The sequence below is a fragment of the Ambystoma mexicanum genome, chromosome 1p (genome assembly GCF_040938575.1).
Source record: "Ambystoma mexicanum isolate Mex_15411 chromosome 1p, UKY_AmexF1_1, whole genome shotgun sequence".
Classification (NCBI taxonomy): Eukaryota; Metazoa; Chordata; class Amphibia; order Caudata; family Ambystomatidae; genus Ambystoma; species Ambystoma mexicanum.
The window spans coordinates 402,521,708-402,541,078 of NC_090921.1; the positions used below are offsets into that span (position 1 = coordinate 402,521,708).

The following is a 19,371-nucleotide window of genomic DNA, read 5'->3' on the forward strand; positions in this document are numbered from 1 at the left end:
AGGGTGAAGATCTCTTGAAACACTTCCTGCGCTAGTTGTTACTCGTGGTAGACTGTACTCTGCCTGCCCAGAGCATCCGCCGCTGTGTTCTCATCTCCGGCTACGTGAATTGCAGACAGAGAAATTCCTTCTTGCATTGCCCAGAACCAGAGCTGCATAGCCTCTCTGCACAGTGGTAGTGACCCTACGCCTCCTCTCTCGTTGAGGCAGTACATGGCCACTGTGTTGTCCGTCATTATCAGGACATTCTTTCCCTGTACAGAGGGTAGAAAGGCCTTCAGCGCTAGTCTAATTGCCCTAAGCTCCAACAGGTTGATGCGTAGTTTGGACTCCGAAGGAGACCAACAACCGCTGATTGTCAGGTCGTTGGTATGAGCGCCCCACTCCGTGAGTGAGGCGTCCGTCACTACTTTATCATGGTTGCCAAAAAGACTCTCCCTTGAGGATATTCTCCTTGCATGCCCTCCATAGAAGATCTTGAGCCACACTGGTCGGGACTTGCAGAAGATCTGACCTATCCCCCGAAAATTGGGACCATTGAAGGGATCTCATTCTCAGACGAGCCCCTGGCACAAGATAAATGCAGGATTCCATTTGGCGGAGAAACCTCAAAAAATGTAATGCCGGGAGATGCTGGGCATTTTGAAACCTTTTTACCATCTGCAGAACGTGGTAAGCTCTCTCCTCGGGAGGCAAGGCTTTCCCTGAGGAAGTATCCAGGACTGGTCCGATGAATTGGAGTCTTTGGCGTGGAATCATTTGTGACTTCTTGTAATTGAGGGAGAAGCCCAGTCTGTATAAGAAGTGGCAGGTCATGGTCAGATGTTCCTTGGCTCGTTCGGGTGAACTCGCCCTGATTAACCAGTCGTCCAGGTAAGGGTAGACATGAATTCCCCCCCTCCTGAGACTCGCTGCCACCACAGCCATCAACAGCCAACGGTGAACCTCAGGTACTTTCTGTGTTTGAGATGGATCGGCACATGAAAGTAAGCATCCTGAAGGTCCAATGAAACCAGCCAGTCCTGAAGTTGAAGAGCATGAAGGATCTGAGAAAGGGTCACCATCTTTAACTTGTCCTTCCTGAGGAATTTGTTCAAATTTCTTAAATCCAAGATGGTTCTCAATCCTCTGTCCTTCTTGGGAATGAGAAAATAAGGGGAGTACCAACCCTTGTTCCTCTCCTCTACAGGTACATGTTCTATGCACCTTTTTCTAGCAGAACTAAAATCTCCTGCACAAGGAGCAGATCTGGAATTTTGACAGAATTGGCTCATGGTGGATGATCTTGAGGTCTGTCGAAAAGAAAGGCAGTAACCATGGGTCACCATCTCTAGTGCCCAGTCATCTGATGTAATCCCCCGCCATTTGTTCAGATACCGAGTGATCCTGCCTCCCACCGGGGTCTTATGGGTCAAGACCTCAGAGTGGCTTTGCAGCGGCTGCAGCAGTGACTGAGAAGGTAGTAGCCTCTGCTGGGGTGGATCGAGTACCTTTCCCTCTTCCACCACTAGAGGGTTTTCTCTGTTGGCCTCTTTGACTGGCCTGTCACCTCCCTCTTCCAAAAGAGGAATAGAAAGCGAAAGGGACGGCACCTCCAGGAAGATGACCCTGTGTAGGAGTGTTCCTGAGGCTGCCTTATAGCGGCGCTGAGTAATTTAGCTGCCGCTTTAGAGGTCTGCAGCTTCTCCAAGCTCTCATCCGCCTTGGTGCCGAACAGACTCAAGCCGTCAAAGGGCATATTGAGCAATCTGGATTGCACATCAGGTGCAAAACCAGATTTCCTCAGCCATGCAAATCTGCGTAGGACCATGCTAGATGCCATGGACCTGCTTACACTATCTGCAGTGTCCAATCCTGACTGGAGGCATTCCTGCATAGCCTCCTTTATTATTGTTAGGAAACCATCCCATTCCTCGCCCTCCAGGATGTGTTCAGCCGCTGATGTCACAGTCCCACAGGGTATATGTAAACCTTGCCAGAGTGCAAGTTACATTCGTAGATTTAAGGGCCATGCTGCCCGAAGAGAAGACTTTCTGGGCCCAAGCATCAACTTTCTTGTCATCCCTATCAGGTGGTATCGAAGGATAAGCTGACCGTCTAATAGAGGTTGCAGCTTGTACCAACAAGCTTTCTGGCGAGGGATGCTTTGACAGGTACTCAGGATCTGATGAGGATGGTCTGTACTGTAGGCCCAGAATCTGGGGTATCCCAAGTTGCCATCACCCTTTTTTGCAATGCCTTATGGAAAGGGAGGACAGGGTCCCTTTGAGGTCTCTCATTCAGGATGTCTGTCATATCCTCCTGGTCGCATCTTGGGGAAGCTGTTTTCCATCCCATGAAGTCAATAACTCTCCCCATTAGGTTTCTATACCTACAAGGCAGCCATAATCACCCACAAAGCGAAAGCCTTTAATCTGCGCATCACTAATGCCTCTTCTAACTCCAAGGAACTGTTCTCCATACTCTGAGAACTAGAGAATCCCTGTCAAGCGTCATCTCCCGTTGTTGCCAGCAAAGAGTGGTGCACCACCATTCAAGAAGCCCTAGCTGCCAAAATTCTACTTGTACAAAAGAAAATTGCCAACAAAAAACAACTTCTAACTAGCAAAACCCCACCCACCATCTTAGAGGACTCGCCAAATGCTAACTCGAGCAAACCTTTCCAATTCACTCCTGTCTCACAAAAAGAAGTGCTAAACACCATAGCCAAACTCAAAGCTTCCAAATGTAAAGAAGACCAATTCCCCACCACCTAGTCAAACTCTGCGCCCCAACACGAACACCCATTATCACAGAATTTGTCAATGCCTCCTTCAATTCCAACACGGTCTCCACCAGCATCAAAAAGCATGGGTGACCCCCCCCCCCCCCATCTGAAAAGCCCACACTAGGATCCATCCATCCCCACTAATTACCGACCAATAACCACGGTCCCATTCCTTTTGAAGATAATAGACAAAACAGCATACACTCAATTTTAAAACCACCTAGAACACCAATTACTAGGTGCCTGACAATCAGGGTTTCGCCCAAATCACAGCACTGAAACGGCACTTCTCGAGTTGAAAAGTCAAATGGATAGCACAAGAGAATCAGGCAAACTCCGTCTTCTAATGCTATTAGACCTCTCGGGGGCTTTCGACTTAGTTGACCACGACAAACTCTGTGCCACGCTAGCTAACAATTTCAACTTCTATAAGGATGGCATTGAATTGATCAAATCCTTCTTTGCAGACAGAACATCAAGAGTCTCTATTGGCAAAGAGTCTGCCGACCCCATTCCAGTCCCCATAGGCATTGACCAAGGATCCTGCCCATCACAAACTCTTTATAACGCCTACACCAAGTTGCTATTCGCAGACCTGGATGCCATGGATGTCATCTACACCAACTTTGCAGAGGACACACAGATCCTCATTCCCCTATCAGGTAACCACAAGCAGGACACACTGCTCATTAACCAAATCTATGCACTAATCCAAAACTGGATGGCCCACAACAGCCTCTGCCCCAAAGATGACAAAACAAAGCTGCTCACAGTTTGCTCATCCTCTAAAATCAACTCACTACAACTCGCCTACGCCTCATTCAACATTGACAGCACCACAATCCCTACACTCAAACAAGTCAAAACCCTCGGCGTCTATCTAGATGCCACTCTAACCATGACTCAACAAATCAACGCCCTCTTGTCAGCCACCTCCTACAACGCCAAGCTTATCTCTCTAAGCTGCAAATTTCTCATGCCAAAGAACTGTGTTACCTTAGCGAGAGCATTAATACTCTCAAAGCTTGACTACTTCAATGTACTCCTCCTAGGCACATCCAACACCAATCTGAACAAACTCCAACTTATGCAGAACAAAGGCCTCCGAGCTGCACTAGGTATAAAAAAATAGCGAACTCATCAACATCAGAAGAGATAATCACTGGCTACCCATCAAGGCGAGGATTATATTCAAAACCCTATGCATTACTCACAAATGCATTGCCAATGCCCCCAAATATTTAACAATATAATCACGAAAAAATCTTCCATCAAACTCCTCAACTCCAGCAACAAACCACTCCTTGAAATCCCCCAATACAAAAGAGCGAGAGCAGGGGCAGCAACTTCAAAGTCCTAGCACCTAGACACTGGAATGCAATCCCAACAAACATCAAGAATGAAGAATGGCACCAGATATTTCAAAAATCACTGAAAACCTGGCTATTCGACCAATACTATTCAGATCCTGACACTCCCACCCCACCCATCTATGTCATCATAGATACCCAGCTCCAATGACATGACTATGTACTGCATTAACTTGAAACAAAAGTGTATTGTGTATATAAATGTAAATATTGTTTAGCAAGCTGTCTGTAACTACGCTGTGATACCTCAGGGTCTGGCCGTACAACAACTGTAATAAAAATTAAAATAAAAAATAAAAGAGTCTGCATGATCTGCGGGGTCTGGCTTCTCAAAGTCTACTTCAGGGGAAGTATCTAGGCCACTGGCTGTCTGAAGGCAATCATAAAGATCAGCCATTTTAGAGTTTGGGTGCATCAACTCCTCAGGAACCTCTTTAGTTCCAAATCTAACCCCAGCTGAAGTAACTTCCTCTTCAGAGGATTGCTCATCGTAAATAGAGGACCTAGATCTAAAAAATGTTTTGCCCGGGTTGAGGATGGAAGATTTTCTGTGGTGAAGGGGCATTGATCTAGGCTTGGACAATGGCATCAGAATTAAAGAATGCCTCGTCAAAGGCGCTGATGATAAAGACGCTGCCTTCGACGTTTTCGAAGGAGGCCTCGACCCTGTCTCAAAGGTATTGACGCCATCTTCGGTGGCCGCCTCGATGTTGTTGTCGAAGGCTACGTAGAGTTGATATTAGACTTCGATGTGGACGCCATTTTGTCAGCCATCACCCCTGATTTTTCATGAGGTGTGGGGGTATTTTCCCCCTAATGACACCCTCAACTATTTGTTGGATCTAGAGCGCCTTGTCTTTGATCTCCCTCTGTCACTTTTGGAGTGGGCAGGGGCATGATCTACACGCAGCTTTTTCGAGGGGGTCTGGGCTGCATTCTCAAAAATGTATAACATCGAAGCCCTATAGGCCTCTAATTTTTCAGGGCAATCATGTTTGGGAGGGTAGGATATGACCCTTCTGTCAGACGAGGCGGAAGAGGAAGAAGAAGAAGATCTATGACGTTGCTTCTTTGATTTTTTGGACAAAGCAGGGGAGGATTTCCTGGAGCCACTTTTAGACCTCGATTTCCTCGACCCACATCGAGACTTTCCGCTCGACCCTCCCGAATCTCTGTCTTTTTGAAGACTTATAAGATTCCTCTCCCACCGCCAGTTTACCTTTCCGCTCCTTAAGAGCCTTATTGGACATAGCCTGACAGGAACCACATTCGTCGACCCGATGGTCAGGGCTCAAACACCAAAGGCAATTACGATGGGGCTCGGTAATCGACATCTTTCTTCCACACTTCGGACATTTTTTAAAACCTGTCTTGGGTGTGGATGGAGTCGATGAAGAGGACATATTGTCGAAGAAAACTGGAGTCGATGGAGTCGATGAAGAGGACATATTGCCGTTTTGTGACACAAAGCAGTGCTTGGAAAAACGGAACTGAGCTAACGGAGGCGACTCGAGCCCTTTATACTGCGGATGAAGTCGTGATCTCCGGCGGTCCTCAAGGAACTACAACCCTGTGACTTTCAGCAGAGCGCCCTCTGGTGAAATTTGTTTTCCGAAGCAGCAAAGCTGGGAGACAAGGTATCGAAGATGAGGAATACGTGGGAGGACACAATCCATTTGAAAGTGTGACTATCCTGAATTTGTCCTTCCTGAGGAAGTATCTCAAGTCCAAGATGGGTCTCAGTCCTCTGTCCTTCTTGTGTATTAGAAAGTATGGAGAGTACCATCCCTTGTTCCTCTCCGCTACAGGAAACTGTTCTATAGTCCCTTTCTCTAGCAGGGTCAACATTTCCTGCACAAGGAGCGAATCTGGAACTCTCAAAGAGTGGCTTCCCGGTGAATGGTGCTGAGGTCTTTGAATGAATGGAAGGCAGTAACCGTGGGCTATAGTTTCCAATGCCCAAGCATTCGAAGTAATGTCTTGCCATTCTTTCAGATGCTGAGACAGACTGCCTACCAGTTGTGTTTCGTTACTCAAGACCTCAGAAAGGTTTTGAGGCGGATGTTGCAGTGGCTGTTAAGGATGCCCTTGCTTGAGCGGGCTAAGCACCTCTCCCTCGTCCACCATGAGGGAATCTTCTTTGGCCTCTTTCACCAGCCATTCCTCTCGCTCTTCCAACTGAGGAGTAGTAGCGAAAAGGTCTAACCCTCCAAGGCTGTCCACTGGGGCGAAAGGGCTGAGGTTGCCCAATAGCGGCACCTAAGGATTTGGCTGCTGCCTTAGAGATCTGCAACCTCTCAAAGCCTTCGTCAGCCTTGTTGCCAAAAAGGTGAGACCCGTCAAAAAGCATGTTAAGGAGTCTGGACTGCACATCTGGTGCGAATACTGACTTCCTCAAGCACGCAAATCTGCTTATTACGGTGCTAGTTGCCATGGCCCTGCTGATGCTGTCGACAGAATCCAGGCCTGACTGAAGAGACTGCCACATGGCTTGTTACCGTCTCTAACAATAGCCAAGAATCTGTCTCTTTCCTCCCCCCTCAGGAACTTTGCCGTAATGGAAATACAGTCTCATAGCGTGAATGAGAATTTTGCTAAGGCACATTTGGAGTTGGCTGATTTAAGAGCCATGCTCCAGCAGAAAATATTTTACTTGCCCATGCATCTACTCTCTAGTCATCTCTATCTGGAGGGATGGTAGGATAAGCAGCCTGCTTTGAAGTTGCCATAGCTGCCTGCACCGCCTGACTTTCTGGAGTTGTGTGTGTGTGTTTTGATTGGTAGTTGGGGTCACTACTAGATGAGCGGTACTTTCTAGTCAGGTTTTTATATACTGCCGGATTAGACTTTGGCGTTTCCCAATTTGACGCCACCCTTTTTTGGAGAGCGATGTGAAATGGTAAAATGGCTTCCATTTGCAGACCCTTATCAAGGATGTCCGTCAAATCATCCTGCTCGAAGGGGAGAGTAGGCCTACCTTAGACAGCAACTGTCTATATGAAGCATCTGCATGCTCACCAGCATCAGGTCTACCAAACTCAAGGTCAGTTGAAGTGTCCACCAAACTGGCTGTTTGCAGGTTGTCAGAGATCTTTTAATCTTGATTCTTCTGAAATAAGACTCTCGGGCACATTAGGTGTACCATATTGAAGCCCAATAGGCGCATCAGTATGTGATAGCTAATTTTCCTCATAAATTGAGGTTAGTGACTTGAAGTCATCTTTTCTTGGCAAAAGAGTATGTCTTATCCGGAATGGGCATTGCAGGTTTAAGAAATGTAGAACTCGACTCTCAAGGAGTCGTCGAGATTTTTACTGAAGTCGACTTCAAAGGTTTCAATGCTGTCGAAGGTGCCACAGGTGTAGAAGGCACAGCTGGCGTTGATGACTAGGCCGGCATTGACAATGCTGCTGGCAGCGATGGCGCAGTATCGAAGGTGCAGCTGGCGTCGATTATCTTGATTTATGCTTCGATTTACAGCACAAAGGATCCTCTCAATGAGAATCTGGCCTTCGTCCCGAGCTTGAGGGCACACAGGCTTTGGCCTGAGCCCTTTCCTTACCGGCTTCTTTGGAAGGCGCTGTAGGAGCATGGCTTTCTGAGGGTTTTTGCCTCTCAAATACTTTTTGCATTTCTGACCTAAATGCTCCCCATTCGGCTGCTGTGGAGACCTTTGTGGAACAAGATGCCCTCTCAGGGAGGTGCCTCGATTCATCTCATCATATGTGCATATGCAATCTCCCAACTAAACAGAATGATATCATGCCCCATTATTTTATGTTGTGCTAAATGTTGACCTATAGACTGAGCACAGCACTTATCTACTCACTGCAACTCCCCGCCACACTTTGCTACACTGTGTGTTTGCCCACCTTTGATACCATGCTGCATCTGGCCATATTGTGTTTCCAATAAACTGTATTTAGCCTACCCTGCCATATTGCGTTTTGCTGGATAACTGCATCTCGCCTACCCTGGCATATTGTGTTTCTATTAACATGCTTTATCTAGCCTACCGTGTCATATTGTGTTTTAGTGGATAACTGCATCTAGCCTACCCTGCCATACAGTGTTTTGGTTGATAACCCATCTATCTTACCCTGCCATACTGTGTTTTGGTGGATAACTGCATCTAGTCTACTCTGCCACACTGTGTTCTCTGCAGCATCCGAAACTAGTTTACTCTGCCACCCGTGTTGTCACACCCTTTGGTAGAAATTGACCCCAGCCTATTCTGCCAAACTTCTGCACCGATACCGTTGGAAGCACATCTAACCAGCCAGACAACCCAAACTGTCTAAAATACCAGTGGTAATAATGTTCACTAGTCGACTATCCCAGACCGCACTAAATCACCATGTATATGACAGGCTTATATACATTACTTCTAAGGGCTATTCTAGACCTGATCTCCATATCCAGTCCCACCAGCCTTTACCTCCCATTTGCACCTCAATCAACCCTAACAGAACACCTATCAGCAATCATGAACGCCTCACCAACACTACCAGCATCCAATAATCTGAGTCCCACACACCATTCTCACACCCAGGACTCACCTAAAACTACTGCCAGAAACCTCAGACTCTGCTCTAGATTACCCAAGTTATTTGAGCCCCTCGCCAGATCAACTATCAACAATAACAATAGAAAAATATGACCTCAACCCTACTCACCTCACCCATCTACCATCCATGAATAGAAACATTCAGCAGAGCGTACCCTGCAATGACGGTCCAAACATCCAAACACCCTCAGAATCACCAATTCAGAATAATTCCTCCTACCTCAAAGTGGCCTTAATAAATACCTGCTCCCTAGTGGCACACGCTACAGAGATAGCTGACCTCATACAGGCAGAAAGACTTGATTTCTTAGCCATCACAGAGTCCTGGCTCCATACCGCAGCCGGCCCCGCTCTTATGCGTGCAGTCCCAGAGTACTACACCATAATCAGAGCAGATAGAACTGAGACATGCAGCGGTGGCCAGCCATTATTGCCAAAACCAACCTAGCCATGAAACTAGCCCCTTCACCTGATGTTAAACCTTGTGAATCTCTGAATGCCAAACTACCCATCTCAGCTCCAAAACACTTACCATCTACTTATTATACAGACCTCCTGGCCCCATTGGGTCATTTGAGGATGACCTTACCACCATCCTATCGGACAACCTAAAAAATACTTCACAAACCCTTCTGCTAGGGGATTTCAATCTGGGGTTTAAAGACCCGAAAGATCAGCAAGCAGAACTAATTGCCGACACTCTCTCTGAACTAGGCTTTAGTCTACTAGCTACTCTTCCTACCCACAACAAAGGGAGAATTCTCGACTGGCTGGCAGACCATAACTGCATTGCCTTCAGCTCCATCACCTCCATCACCCCTCAATCATGGACCGACCATCACCTCATAGCCTTCTCACTAGAATCCATTACTGCATCTTCCAATAATAACCCACTGGCTTCCCCCTAATCTCACCAGGAATAAAAAAGACTTCACGGCCGAGAAACTCTTACCCCTAATACTACCAACTCTTAATTCCTTACCGGAGTCCACCAACCCTTCGCCCCACTAAAACTCAAAAAGCAAACCTAAAAAGCACCTGAACACCATACCTCAAATCACTGAGACTAGAAAAAAGAAAAAGTGAGGCTTTATGGAGACAACTACCATCAGTCGACAACAGGTCAAACCTTAGCAACATATCCTCCCAGTACAAATAGGAAATAATCTGTGCTGAACAAGAATCTTACAACAAGAGAATTTCGCAAGCCAACTCTAGCATAAAAGAATTATTCAACATACTGAAAGAACTCAAATCCCCCCCATCGCTGTGCCTGACACCTGCACCAAGGACAAAAACTGGTGTACTGGCATCCAAAATGCCTTATCCAACAAAATAGCAACACTCCAGGACAAGATCGCCCAAAAAAAAAAGACCTCATCCACAACACCCGATGCATCGCTTCAGTTTCACCAAAGTGTCACCAAAGTGTTTATCACAGAGGTCGAAAAAGTCATCCTCACCCTTAAAACCTCTAATTGCCAAGGAGATCCATGCCCAGCACAAATTATCAAAGATGCTGCCAGAGATCTATCTCCCTTCATATCGAAGCTAATTAATCCATTTTTCTCCACAGGCACTATCCCCAGCAACCTCAAGGTGACCTGGGTACTCCCACTCCATAAAAAACAAACTCTTGTCCCCACTATATACACACACTACAGGCCCATCATCACAGTTCCCTTCCGCCTCAAAATCGTAGACAGGGTAGCATACCTCCAAATTCAGAAATATCTAGAACACAACCACCTCTTGGGAATCTGTCAGTCTTGCTTCAGGCCCCAACACGGGACGGAAACTGCACTGATAGACCTCAAGCCCCAAACCAGCGCCATTAAGGATAACGGTAAGACCGCCCTGCTGCTCCTACTTGACCTATCGGCGGCTTTCGATTTGGTAGACCACATAGTTGTCTGTAACCACTTGGACCAAACTGCACACTTCTCACAAGAAGCAATAAGCTGGATACAATAATTCCTGAATAATAGGTCTACGCATGTCTTTTCTCCCTCAGCATCCGTTGACCCCATACCCATAAACTACAGGGTGCCACAGGGCTCATGTGTTTCACCCACGCTGTATAACATTCACCAAGCCCCTTTTCGATGATCTTGATGACCTGGGTATCACCTACACTAACTATGCAGATGATCCCCAGATCCTCTTACCGTTGAAGGAGATTATGATAAGGATATGGCCTTGGTGAATAGGTTTTACCTCATCATCCAGGCATGAATGGCCACCCATGGTCTATGCCTAAATGATGACAAAACTGAGATCATCCTAGGCACCACCCCCAATATCAATAAACCCGGCCACAAATACACCAGCTTCAACATTGATGGCAACACCATCATAGTTGCTAAAGAAGTCAAAACACTTGGTTTCTACCACCGAACAATTCAATTCCATGGCCTCCGCCACTGCTTACACTTGTAAGCTAATCAGAGCGGCCAAGCCTTTCCTCTCCACGCCCAGCTGCATCAAACTGGCCAGAGCCCTTATTTTGTCAAAACTGGACTACTGTAATGCCCTATATTTGGGGGCCAACAAACACATTACTAACAAAATCCAGATTTGACAAAATAACGCCCTTAGAACGGCGCTAGGTCTAGCTTAAAAAAGTTCACATCTCTGAGGCAAGTAGAATGAATAACTGGCTCACCATGAACGATAAAATCTTGCTAAAAACGGCCTCACTCACTCAGAAATGCCTCAACAACACTGCCCCTCTCTATTTTATAGAAAGATTTAAGAGACAAACTTCTAATCTGCCCACAAGAACGGCTAACACTAATCCCCTGACGGTACCTAGGATCAAACTTTCCAGATCTGGAGGGTGCAGCTTCCCAGTAAAAGCCGCTCAGCTGTGGAACTCCCTACCCTCTGCCCTCAGAGAAAAGCAAACCTACCCACTATTCAGAGTTAAGATTACCAAATGGATCAAAGAGAATGACCACTAACAGGGCGCCTCCCACAAGCTCCACACCACCCCCCTACATTGTTATAGTGCCTGTCCTCAATACATCCATTGTTAGCTTTCTGTGATCTCCACCTGTATTTATTATGTGGAATCTGTCCTCCATGACTTTGTATTGTACCAACGTGTCATCATTCTTATTGTATTCTCTTGTACAGCACTGTAACCAAGTTCAAAATATTCCTGTCTTCTTCTGCGCCCTGTGTCTGGCGTGCATTATAAATAATAAAAACAGACAAAACAAACAAAGTCGAAGAAGGTGACCTGTGATGCCTCTTTTTCGATTTCCTCGACAACGATGAAGAGTGGTGGGAGCCACTCCTCGATCTGGATCTTGTTACCTTCTTCCTTCCAGGAGAGTCTCCTCTCTGCTCGCCCGGAGATAGTTTTTTCGACGGGTAGTCGATGGGGATTTTTTGGGGGTTTTACCTACCACCAATTTCCCCTTTCTCTCCTTCAGAGCCTTTCCGGTCATAGACTGGCATTTGGAGCAGGCCGAGATCTTGTGCTCCACACCTGGACACCACAGACATACTCGATGTGGGTCCATTAACGACATCTTGGAGTCGCAGTCCTGACACATCTTGAACCCCGTCTTTGGGGTAGTAGGTGTCAAGGAAGAAGACATTTTGGTGATAATAGAACAAAAGGAGCGTGCCATAGGGCATCTAGTTGACTGCATCGAACCAAAGCGCAGCCTTCCGAAGCAGCTGAAGCTGGATATCGAATATCAAAGAAAGATGAGGAGTACATGGGAGGACAATCAATTTGAATGACCTAAGGTGGGGTGTGCTGGTCTCACCGAAATAAGGTTTAGAGAGGATAAAATATCCTTTCTATACTTGGGAACTGTAGGTCTCACAAGGTTAGACAGAAAATATGAAAAGGGGAGCCCAAAGGGCAACTCAGCAGCAATAGGCTGTATATGCCAGAAATTTGCCAAAGAGGATCACATTAAAAGGACACTATGGATAGTCTTAGAAATGGCACCCATAAAAAGAGTTAAAGAATCTGAGTCTGGAAAAAGAGGTCCCACTCACTGAGGTATAGGAATAAATAATCCACCAGTCCAGCAAAAAGTTCTGGGTGTCTCACAAATGAGGGAGATTTAGCACTAAACTTAAAATCTTACTTAACAGGCTCCAACTCTTAGGTTTGGCCTGAACTACCCAAAATGTTGGGTAGCTATGGTCGAGCAGTCAGGCTTAGTCTAGGAGGGCGAAAGGCCGTAGGTAAGTACAAAGACCTCAGGGCACACCTTTAGTCAAAAACACATTCACACACTGTAGTTTTATTTAAAAAAAATGGTTATTTATTATAAACACTTAGGCAACTAACACATTACTAGGATTACTAGTAAGTAAATTTATTCAAAGATATATAGCAAGAGATGTGCTGAGCATTCCTCAATTCAATGGTAGATTCTTAGATGATACACAGATAAGTAGTCAGAGTAGCATACTAATTAGCACACCAATGTGTTAACCAACATTCAAGGTAATGCAACAAAAATACTGATAAGTAACTTCTAGGCAGCCTATACTTTAAAAAGTCCAACCATATCTGAAGATGGGTCTCTCAAAGACAGGTGGGAGGCACTGTCAAAATGACAGGTTTAGCAGGTTTCTTCAATGTTGAAGGTAAATAAAACGTTTAGTATAAAGAAGGTTCATGCAGGTCAGACAGACAGGCCCCCTGAAGAATTGTAGCCCAAGGGACCGATGTCCATAGGCCTGGGAGAACACTGCTGGGTTGTCCAACCCAAAGTGTCTCAAGAAGCTCAGAAGGAGTACAGATCAATGCAGCAAGCACCCAGGTGAACACCTGTAGCGGGACAGTACATTTTCTGAAGAAAGAAGACTGTCACCAGCAGAGGAAAGCATACCTCCAAAAAGATACAACCAAAAGCAATGAAAAAGGTTAGCAAAGGTAAAGTAGAGGACTGAGCGAGTGTGGAAAAAGGTTCCCACTCACTCAGAAGAATTGGTCAAAAATCCAAGAGTCCAGCAATAAGCGCTGGGATACTCGCAAGTGGGGAGAATTACACCCAAAAAGGAAATTCTAACACAGCCATTACAAAATGCCATAAGGGAACCAATCGTCAGTAGCATTTTGCCTTTGGAAGAAGGAGGATTCATCTGGAACCTGGTTGGGAGTACAGTCTGCTCCAATGTTTTCTGCAAGAGAGGTGGGGATCAGAGACTTACTTGCAAGAGGCAAGCTCTTGTCCCAAACAATCAGAGGAGCATATTTGGGTGAAGCTGCTGTAGGAATACTGGAGCCGGGATCCTGCTCGCTGGAATCAGCCTTTCCTGTGGGTGCTGTCTGGTAAACTTCCTGGCATGGAAGCGCAGCACAAAGACTACACTTGCCTCTGGAGACACTGGGTAGGGCCTCCCAGCAAACTAGAAGTCAAGGAGCAGCTCTGGGCACTGATTCTTGCATCAAACTGCTTCGAGGCTACACTGACCAGGAAATCACCTACCTATCCCAAGCTTGTTTGTGCCATGTTCCGTTGCTGCTTGTGAAGTCATCCTGTGTTGGACCCAGTCACTCAGCTCACCAACCCAACAGTGAATAACTGCCTCAGAAAGTGCCCTGAAACCCGGCTTGACACGGTTGAGCTGTGAGAAGAATAGAAGGTACTTGCAGTTGTCCTGTCCCTCTGGCCGCCTTTAGGGACCTGGTGACTTGTAAGCCTGTACTCTCGAGCTTTTCCCAAAAGCACATTTTTTCATTCAAACATTGCTGTTGAACAGTTTGTCTGTCTATCTCTGTCTTCAAGACTAAGAGGGTGCTTTCACTGCAAAGGTCTGCATTCTCTCCAACAGGGGTGGAGTGTTAGTGTTTATTAGTTGTGAGCATTTTTACTTTAATAAAAGGTTCAATTTATATATCTTATAACTTTGATTGGTCATTCTTTTATTTTAGATGTATTGTACTAATGCTGTATGGGTAGCTAGTGATAAAAGCTCACAGCCCCTTCTAAGCACATAGCCTGCCCTCGGCCCACGTCATCAAAGGAGGTATCCTACTGTGTTGTGCCTGGTTTACCTTTACAATTGGGATAACTGTTGTTTTAGTAGCAGTGTGGGGTGTAGTAGGACTTTTAGCCACTACTCATCCTTGCACTGCAGAGCAACAATCATTTTGCCATGGAGGCATGCCAAGAATCACATGATACTCGGTTAAGTGTCTAAGACAGGATGAGGACCAAGGTCCCTATATTCTAAGGTTAACAAGCTAGGCACTAGACAGCATTCAAACCATAGATTTTTTTTTTTTATTTTTTTTTTTTATTTTAATTTAAAGTGCATTAGCCAAAATATGACTTTTAACACATTTCATGCACAATGTATTAACATAAACAATAAAAACAAACATTTACAATTTCTAGATAAAAACATGTATCATAATAAGAGAAAAGAAAAAAGTAAAAGATCTAACCAACACATTTTTTCACAAAACGAAAAATCAAGTTGTTACTAACTTCAATTCCTTTAAAACTCTACCCACTTTAATTGATAAAGCCATCTCATTACCGGAGGATAGTCTCACCCAAAAATCATCAGTATTCAAATGAGACTCCTCATGAACAAATCTGCCAAAAGAACTAGCCCTGATACTCCAAGTCCCGGAACACTTAGAAAGTAAATGCTTAGTAGTCTGCACTTCCATAGTTAAGCATCTATCACATATTGGTGCAGTACCCCCCTTATTTATCCCTTTTAGCAAGTAATTCCAGGGTAGGGAGTAAATTTAAACGAAATCTCAAAAAAGCAGATCTAAACCAAAAACTGGGGGACTTCTTTAGATAAACCGGAAGAAACGATAAACGCTTATCTAACAGTGTCGGGGAGGCTGATCTTGTAGTTCTCCGCATCTTATCAATCGTGTGAATCCAATCAGTCACTTTCAATTTTTCCTTTACTTTTAGAGGATTCTGTAAAAGGGACTCTACATCAGAGTCACAGCCAGACAATAGTGCTAAACAAGTTAGTTCTAGCCTACACAAAAAAACATTATTTCCTTGTTCCCGCTCTACATCAATTTCCTCAAAAAGTGAGTTCCTAGGGGGATCAAGAATTGACCTATAGAGAGTAAGCCACTTCCAGGCTAGCCATGATCTAAGTGAAGACAAGCCAAGCTCATATCGTAAAGAAACAATCGGAGCACAATCAGGGAGGCCCAAAGTACGTTTCCAAATCTTTGATTCAATAGCATCCCAGTCTAGTTCGAAGGCTAAAGGATTGTAGTCCATGCCATATAGGATTATGGGAACGACCTTCCCGATATAAAATCTTATAAGGGGGAGGATGGTAAATCTGCCAAACTTAGAGTAGATATTTTTCATCTGAGCTCCCAATTTGATCACTTTTAAATCAATAGAGGCCATCAAAGTAAGCCTAGATGGAAAGGATCTTAATTCAGCTCCCAGATAGGTTAATTCGGAGACAACCTCTACCCGAGAGAAGTCTAACTTACAGATCAAAGTCTTCACTATTTTGTTAGGCCTCTTAAATACAAGAATCTTGGACTTTGAGGGATTTATTTTTAATTTATTGGTCCTGGCATAAGATTCTAAAGCAGTTAACAAACGCTGAAACCCCACCTGTGAGTAGTCCAAGACTACTATATCATCGGCGTATGCTAGGCAATTGATTATTACATTACCGATGGAAGGAGATATTAACCCTATATTCTGTAGCCAAGCCGCTATATCTGCCATAAAAAGGATGAAAAGCAAGGGAGCTAATAAACAGCCTTGGCGTACCCCTTTAGTTATCCGGATTGGATCAGAGAGCAAACCGGACCTGCCCAGCCTGACCTGCATATAATTGTTAGAATGCAGCTCTATTAAGATAGAAAGTAGGCCAGCAGGAATACCCCAGGCATCCAATTTACCCCATAATAGATTTCTATCAACCATATCGAATGCCTGGGATAAATCAATCCAGGCTCCAAAGAGAGCAGGGCCCCCCTTGGTGAAAGACTTCGCCGCAAGACAACTCAAGACTAACCCATTCAGTGAGGTAGAAAGACCCTTTCTAAAACCAGATTGCTGCTTTGGAATAATTCCCTTTGTTTTCGCCAAAGATTCCAATTCACCTAGAACAATGCCCGTAAAGATTTTACTATCGGCGTCTAGGAGAGAAATGGGGCGATAGTTAGAAGCCAGTAGCCTATCACCCTTCTTGTAAATGGGAATAACTATTGAATGAGTCCAAGAGTCATGAGAGGGATTCTCCTCTGGACAATTATGTTGTCAAAAAGGATTTTAAGGATCTTCGCCCACATTTCTGGATCCGATTTCAAGATCGAATTACTTAAACCATTCGGACCAGAAGCTCTGCAGGTTGAGGATTTTTTAATTAACAATTCTATATCCAGAACGTTAAACTCAAGAAACCAACTATGGAATGCATCCGCAGCCAAGCATATCGAGGCGTCAGAGCCATAAACCTTAGAAAAATGGTCAATCCAGATCCCCTCTTGAATAATTGAATCTTGTTTCTGATGTTGAGTAACCTCATTCAGATTCACTAAAGTCCAAAAATTTCGAGAATTCCTAAGAGACAGGGCGTAGAGCATTCTCTCAGCATCCTGTTGAACTACCAGATGATTATGTGCACAAAGCCAATTCCTATAGTTATTTTTCAGCTTTACTAACACCTCTCCATAGGCTTTCTCACATAGGCCTGATCTCTTTAGGATAGATATCTGAGACCTCAATTCTTTTTTACGAATTATAATTTGCACATTAAAAGAATGTTTATGCAGCTTGGTGGTTTCTGCGCGGGGGGCTCCACCGACGCCTGTACAGACAAAAAATTCAAAAAAACACTAGGGATACAAAATTCAGACAGGTTCTGAGTAGATAAATGGCTCGTCCTAAAACGCAACTCGCTATTTAATAACTGACCTCCTTTTTGAAATTTTCTAATGGCATCTCCTGAGTTATTAACAAGTAGCTCATGATCATAGCGAAAAGTTACTGGAGCGCAATCATAAGACAGAGCCACCTTCAGCATAGCATGGTCATCGGGGTTCCCATCTCCAACTATCAAACTATTACAATTTTCGAAGATATTTCTGGAGACAAAGAAATAATCGTGGAGAAAGCGGAACCTCTATGCCAGGAGGGGGAATTCGGAATATCCCCCCTAATATTTCCATTCAACATATATAGATTCCATTCCTGCATACATTTTAACCATATTTTTCCATTAATAGACTTCTGCTTACAATTGCCCGATCTGGGATCCACAGTGGAAATACATTGGGAGTTAATGTCCCCGGCAATAAGAATATCCGCTGGGTAACGGATAGAGCAATCAAGTAAACTCTCCGAGAGAGCACACAGAAACTCACAAAGTGGAGAAATACCCGGGTTCCAATACAGGTTTGCCACAATCCAACTTGAACATTCATTGGAGTTTCTCAAAGATACTCTCACCATGAGGATCCCCTGGGTGCTATTTGAAACAATCATCGAGGATTTGAACATCTCGTTATTAGAGGCTACCAACAAACCCCCCCCATCGGTCTGCCCACCCCAGGAGCCAAAGCCAACTGTTGAAAAATTGAGTATCCATCAATACCCACTAGACCATAGATTATTAGGCTGCTTTAACAGCACAACATTTAAGATACCAAAAGTACACAGACCCTAAGAAATGTCTCCTACCTGGACAGGCTTAACGGAATGCTTGGGTGACAAGCTGCCAGCGCTGTTTAGACTGTTGACGCTGCCATGGGACGGCGTAGAGCGAAGGCTGTCTTTGGGCGGAGGACTGGCAGGGAGAACTGCTACGGCACCAGGGAACACATGAGTCTTTTTCCTCTTGGCAGGCGGGATAAGGGATTGAGGTAACGCTGAAGGCACGGGCTCCTTTTCCAGAGCTCTATACACCAAGTGCATTGCCTGAAATAATAACATGATCAAAAAGAAAAACATGTATGTACTGCATGATTTACAGGCATCACAAAACATTACTAGTGTATTTCTTTTATTTTTTATTATTTTGTCATCACATGAAATATAGCATTGTTCTGCACTACAACAAGCAGTGTCAACTACATAACACATCATCAACACCCCAACAACCCATTCAACCCCATCTCGCCCCCTTCGCCAAAACCCTCCCACCCTCTGTTAGGGAGAATTTTCAGTTTAGTGCTAAATTCCTCACACCTTAGAGACCCCCAACTTTTTTCCTGACTTTGTACTATTAAGTCTGTGTTTTCCGTGTTTCTTTTTGGTTTTGGAGTCTGACAAACTCCACAGGCATCTTTGCATTGTGACACACAGCATCTTCAGTGCAGTGGCACAGGGAAGTCTCTTAGATTTCCCAAAGGTTTAAACACCTTCTCTTGGATAAACTACTGTTTCCAAGAGCAGTAAAGTGAATTTGACTTTACATACCATTTCTAACGTTCTAGATCAAGCACACACTATCTTACTATAGGGTGCAGGAGGGGTTATTTAGTACCCCCTTGGTCTAGTTTCGAATGTAAAATGTTTATGTTACCCTTTCTACAATTAATGGCTGGTGGCAGTGGTTTACCTTTAGCTACCATTGGGGGTTTTTACCGCGGGCAGCGTTCGCAGCTGCAGTAAAGTACCCATGGGTGCCCATTTTGTCAAAAAGGCCCAGTCTTATTTTTCCCATTTCTTGTTGGAAAG

At 44.8% G+C, this 19,371-nt stretch overlaps 1 protein-coding gene across 10 annotated transcripts in view; it reads right to left on the reverse strand.

The window, feature by feature from the left end:
• EPS15L1 (epidermal growth factor receptor pathway substrate 15 like 1) overlaps positions 1 to 19,371 on the reverse strand; it is a 2,005,341-nt gene that overhangs the window by 1,316,693 nt on the left and 669,277 nt on the right. For all 10 annotated transcript variants that reach the window (XM_069649173.1, XM_069649176.1, XM_069649175.1 and 7 more), the window contains one exon: positions 18,373 to 18,609. In XM_069649173.1, coding sequence (XP_069505274.1) covers positions 18,373 to 18,609 — 237 coding nt within the window. The remainder of the gene's footprint in view (positions 1 to 18,372; positions 18,610 to 19,371) is intronic.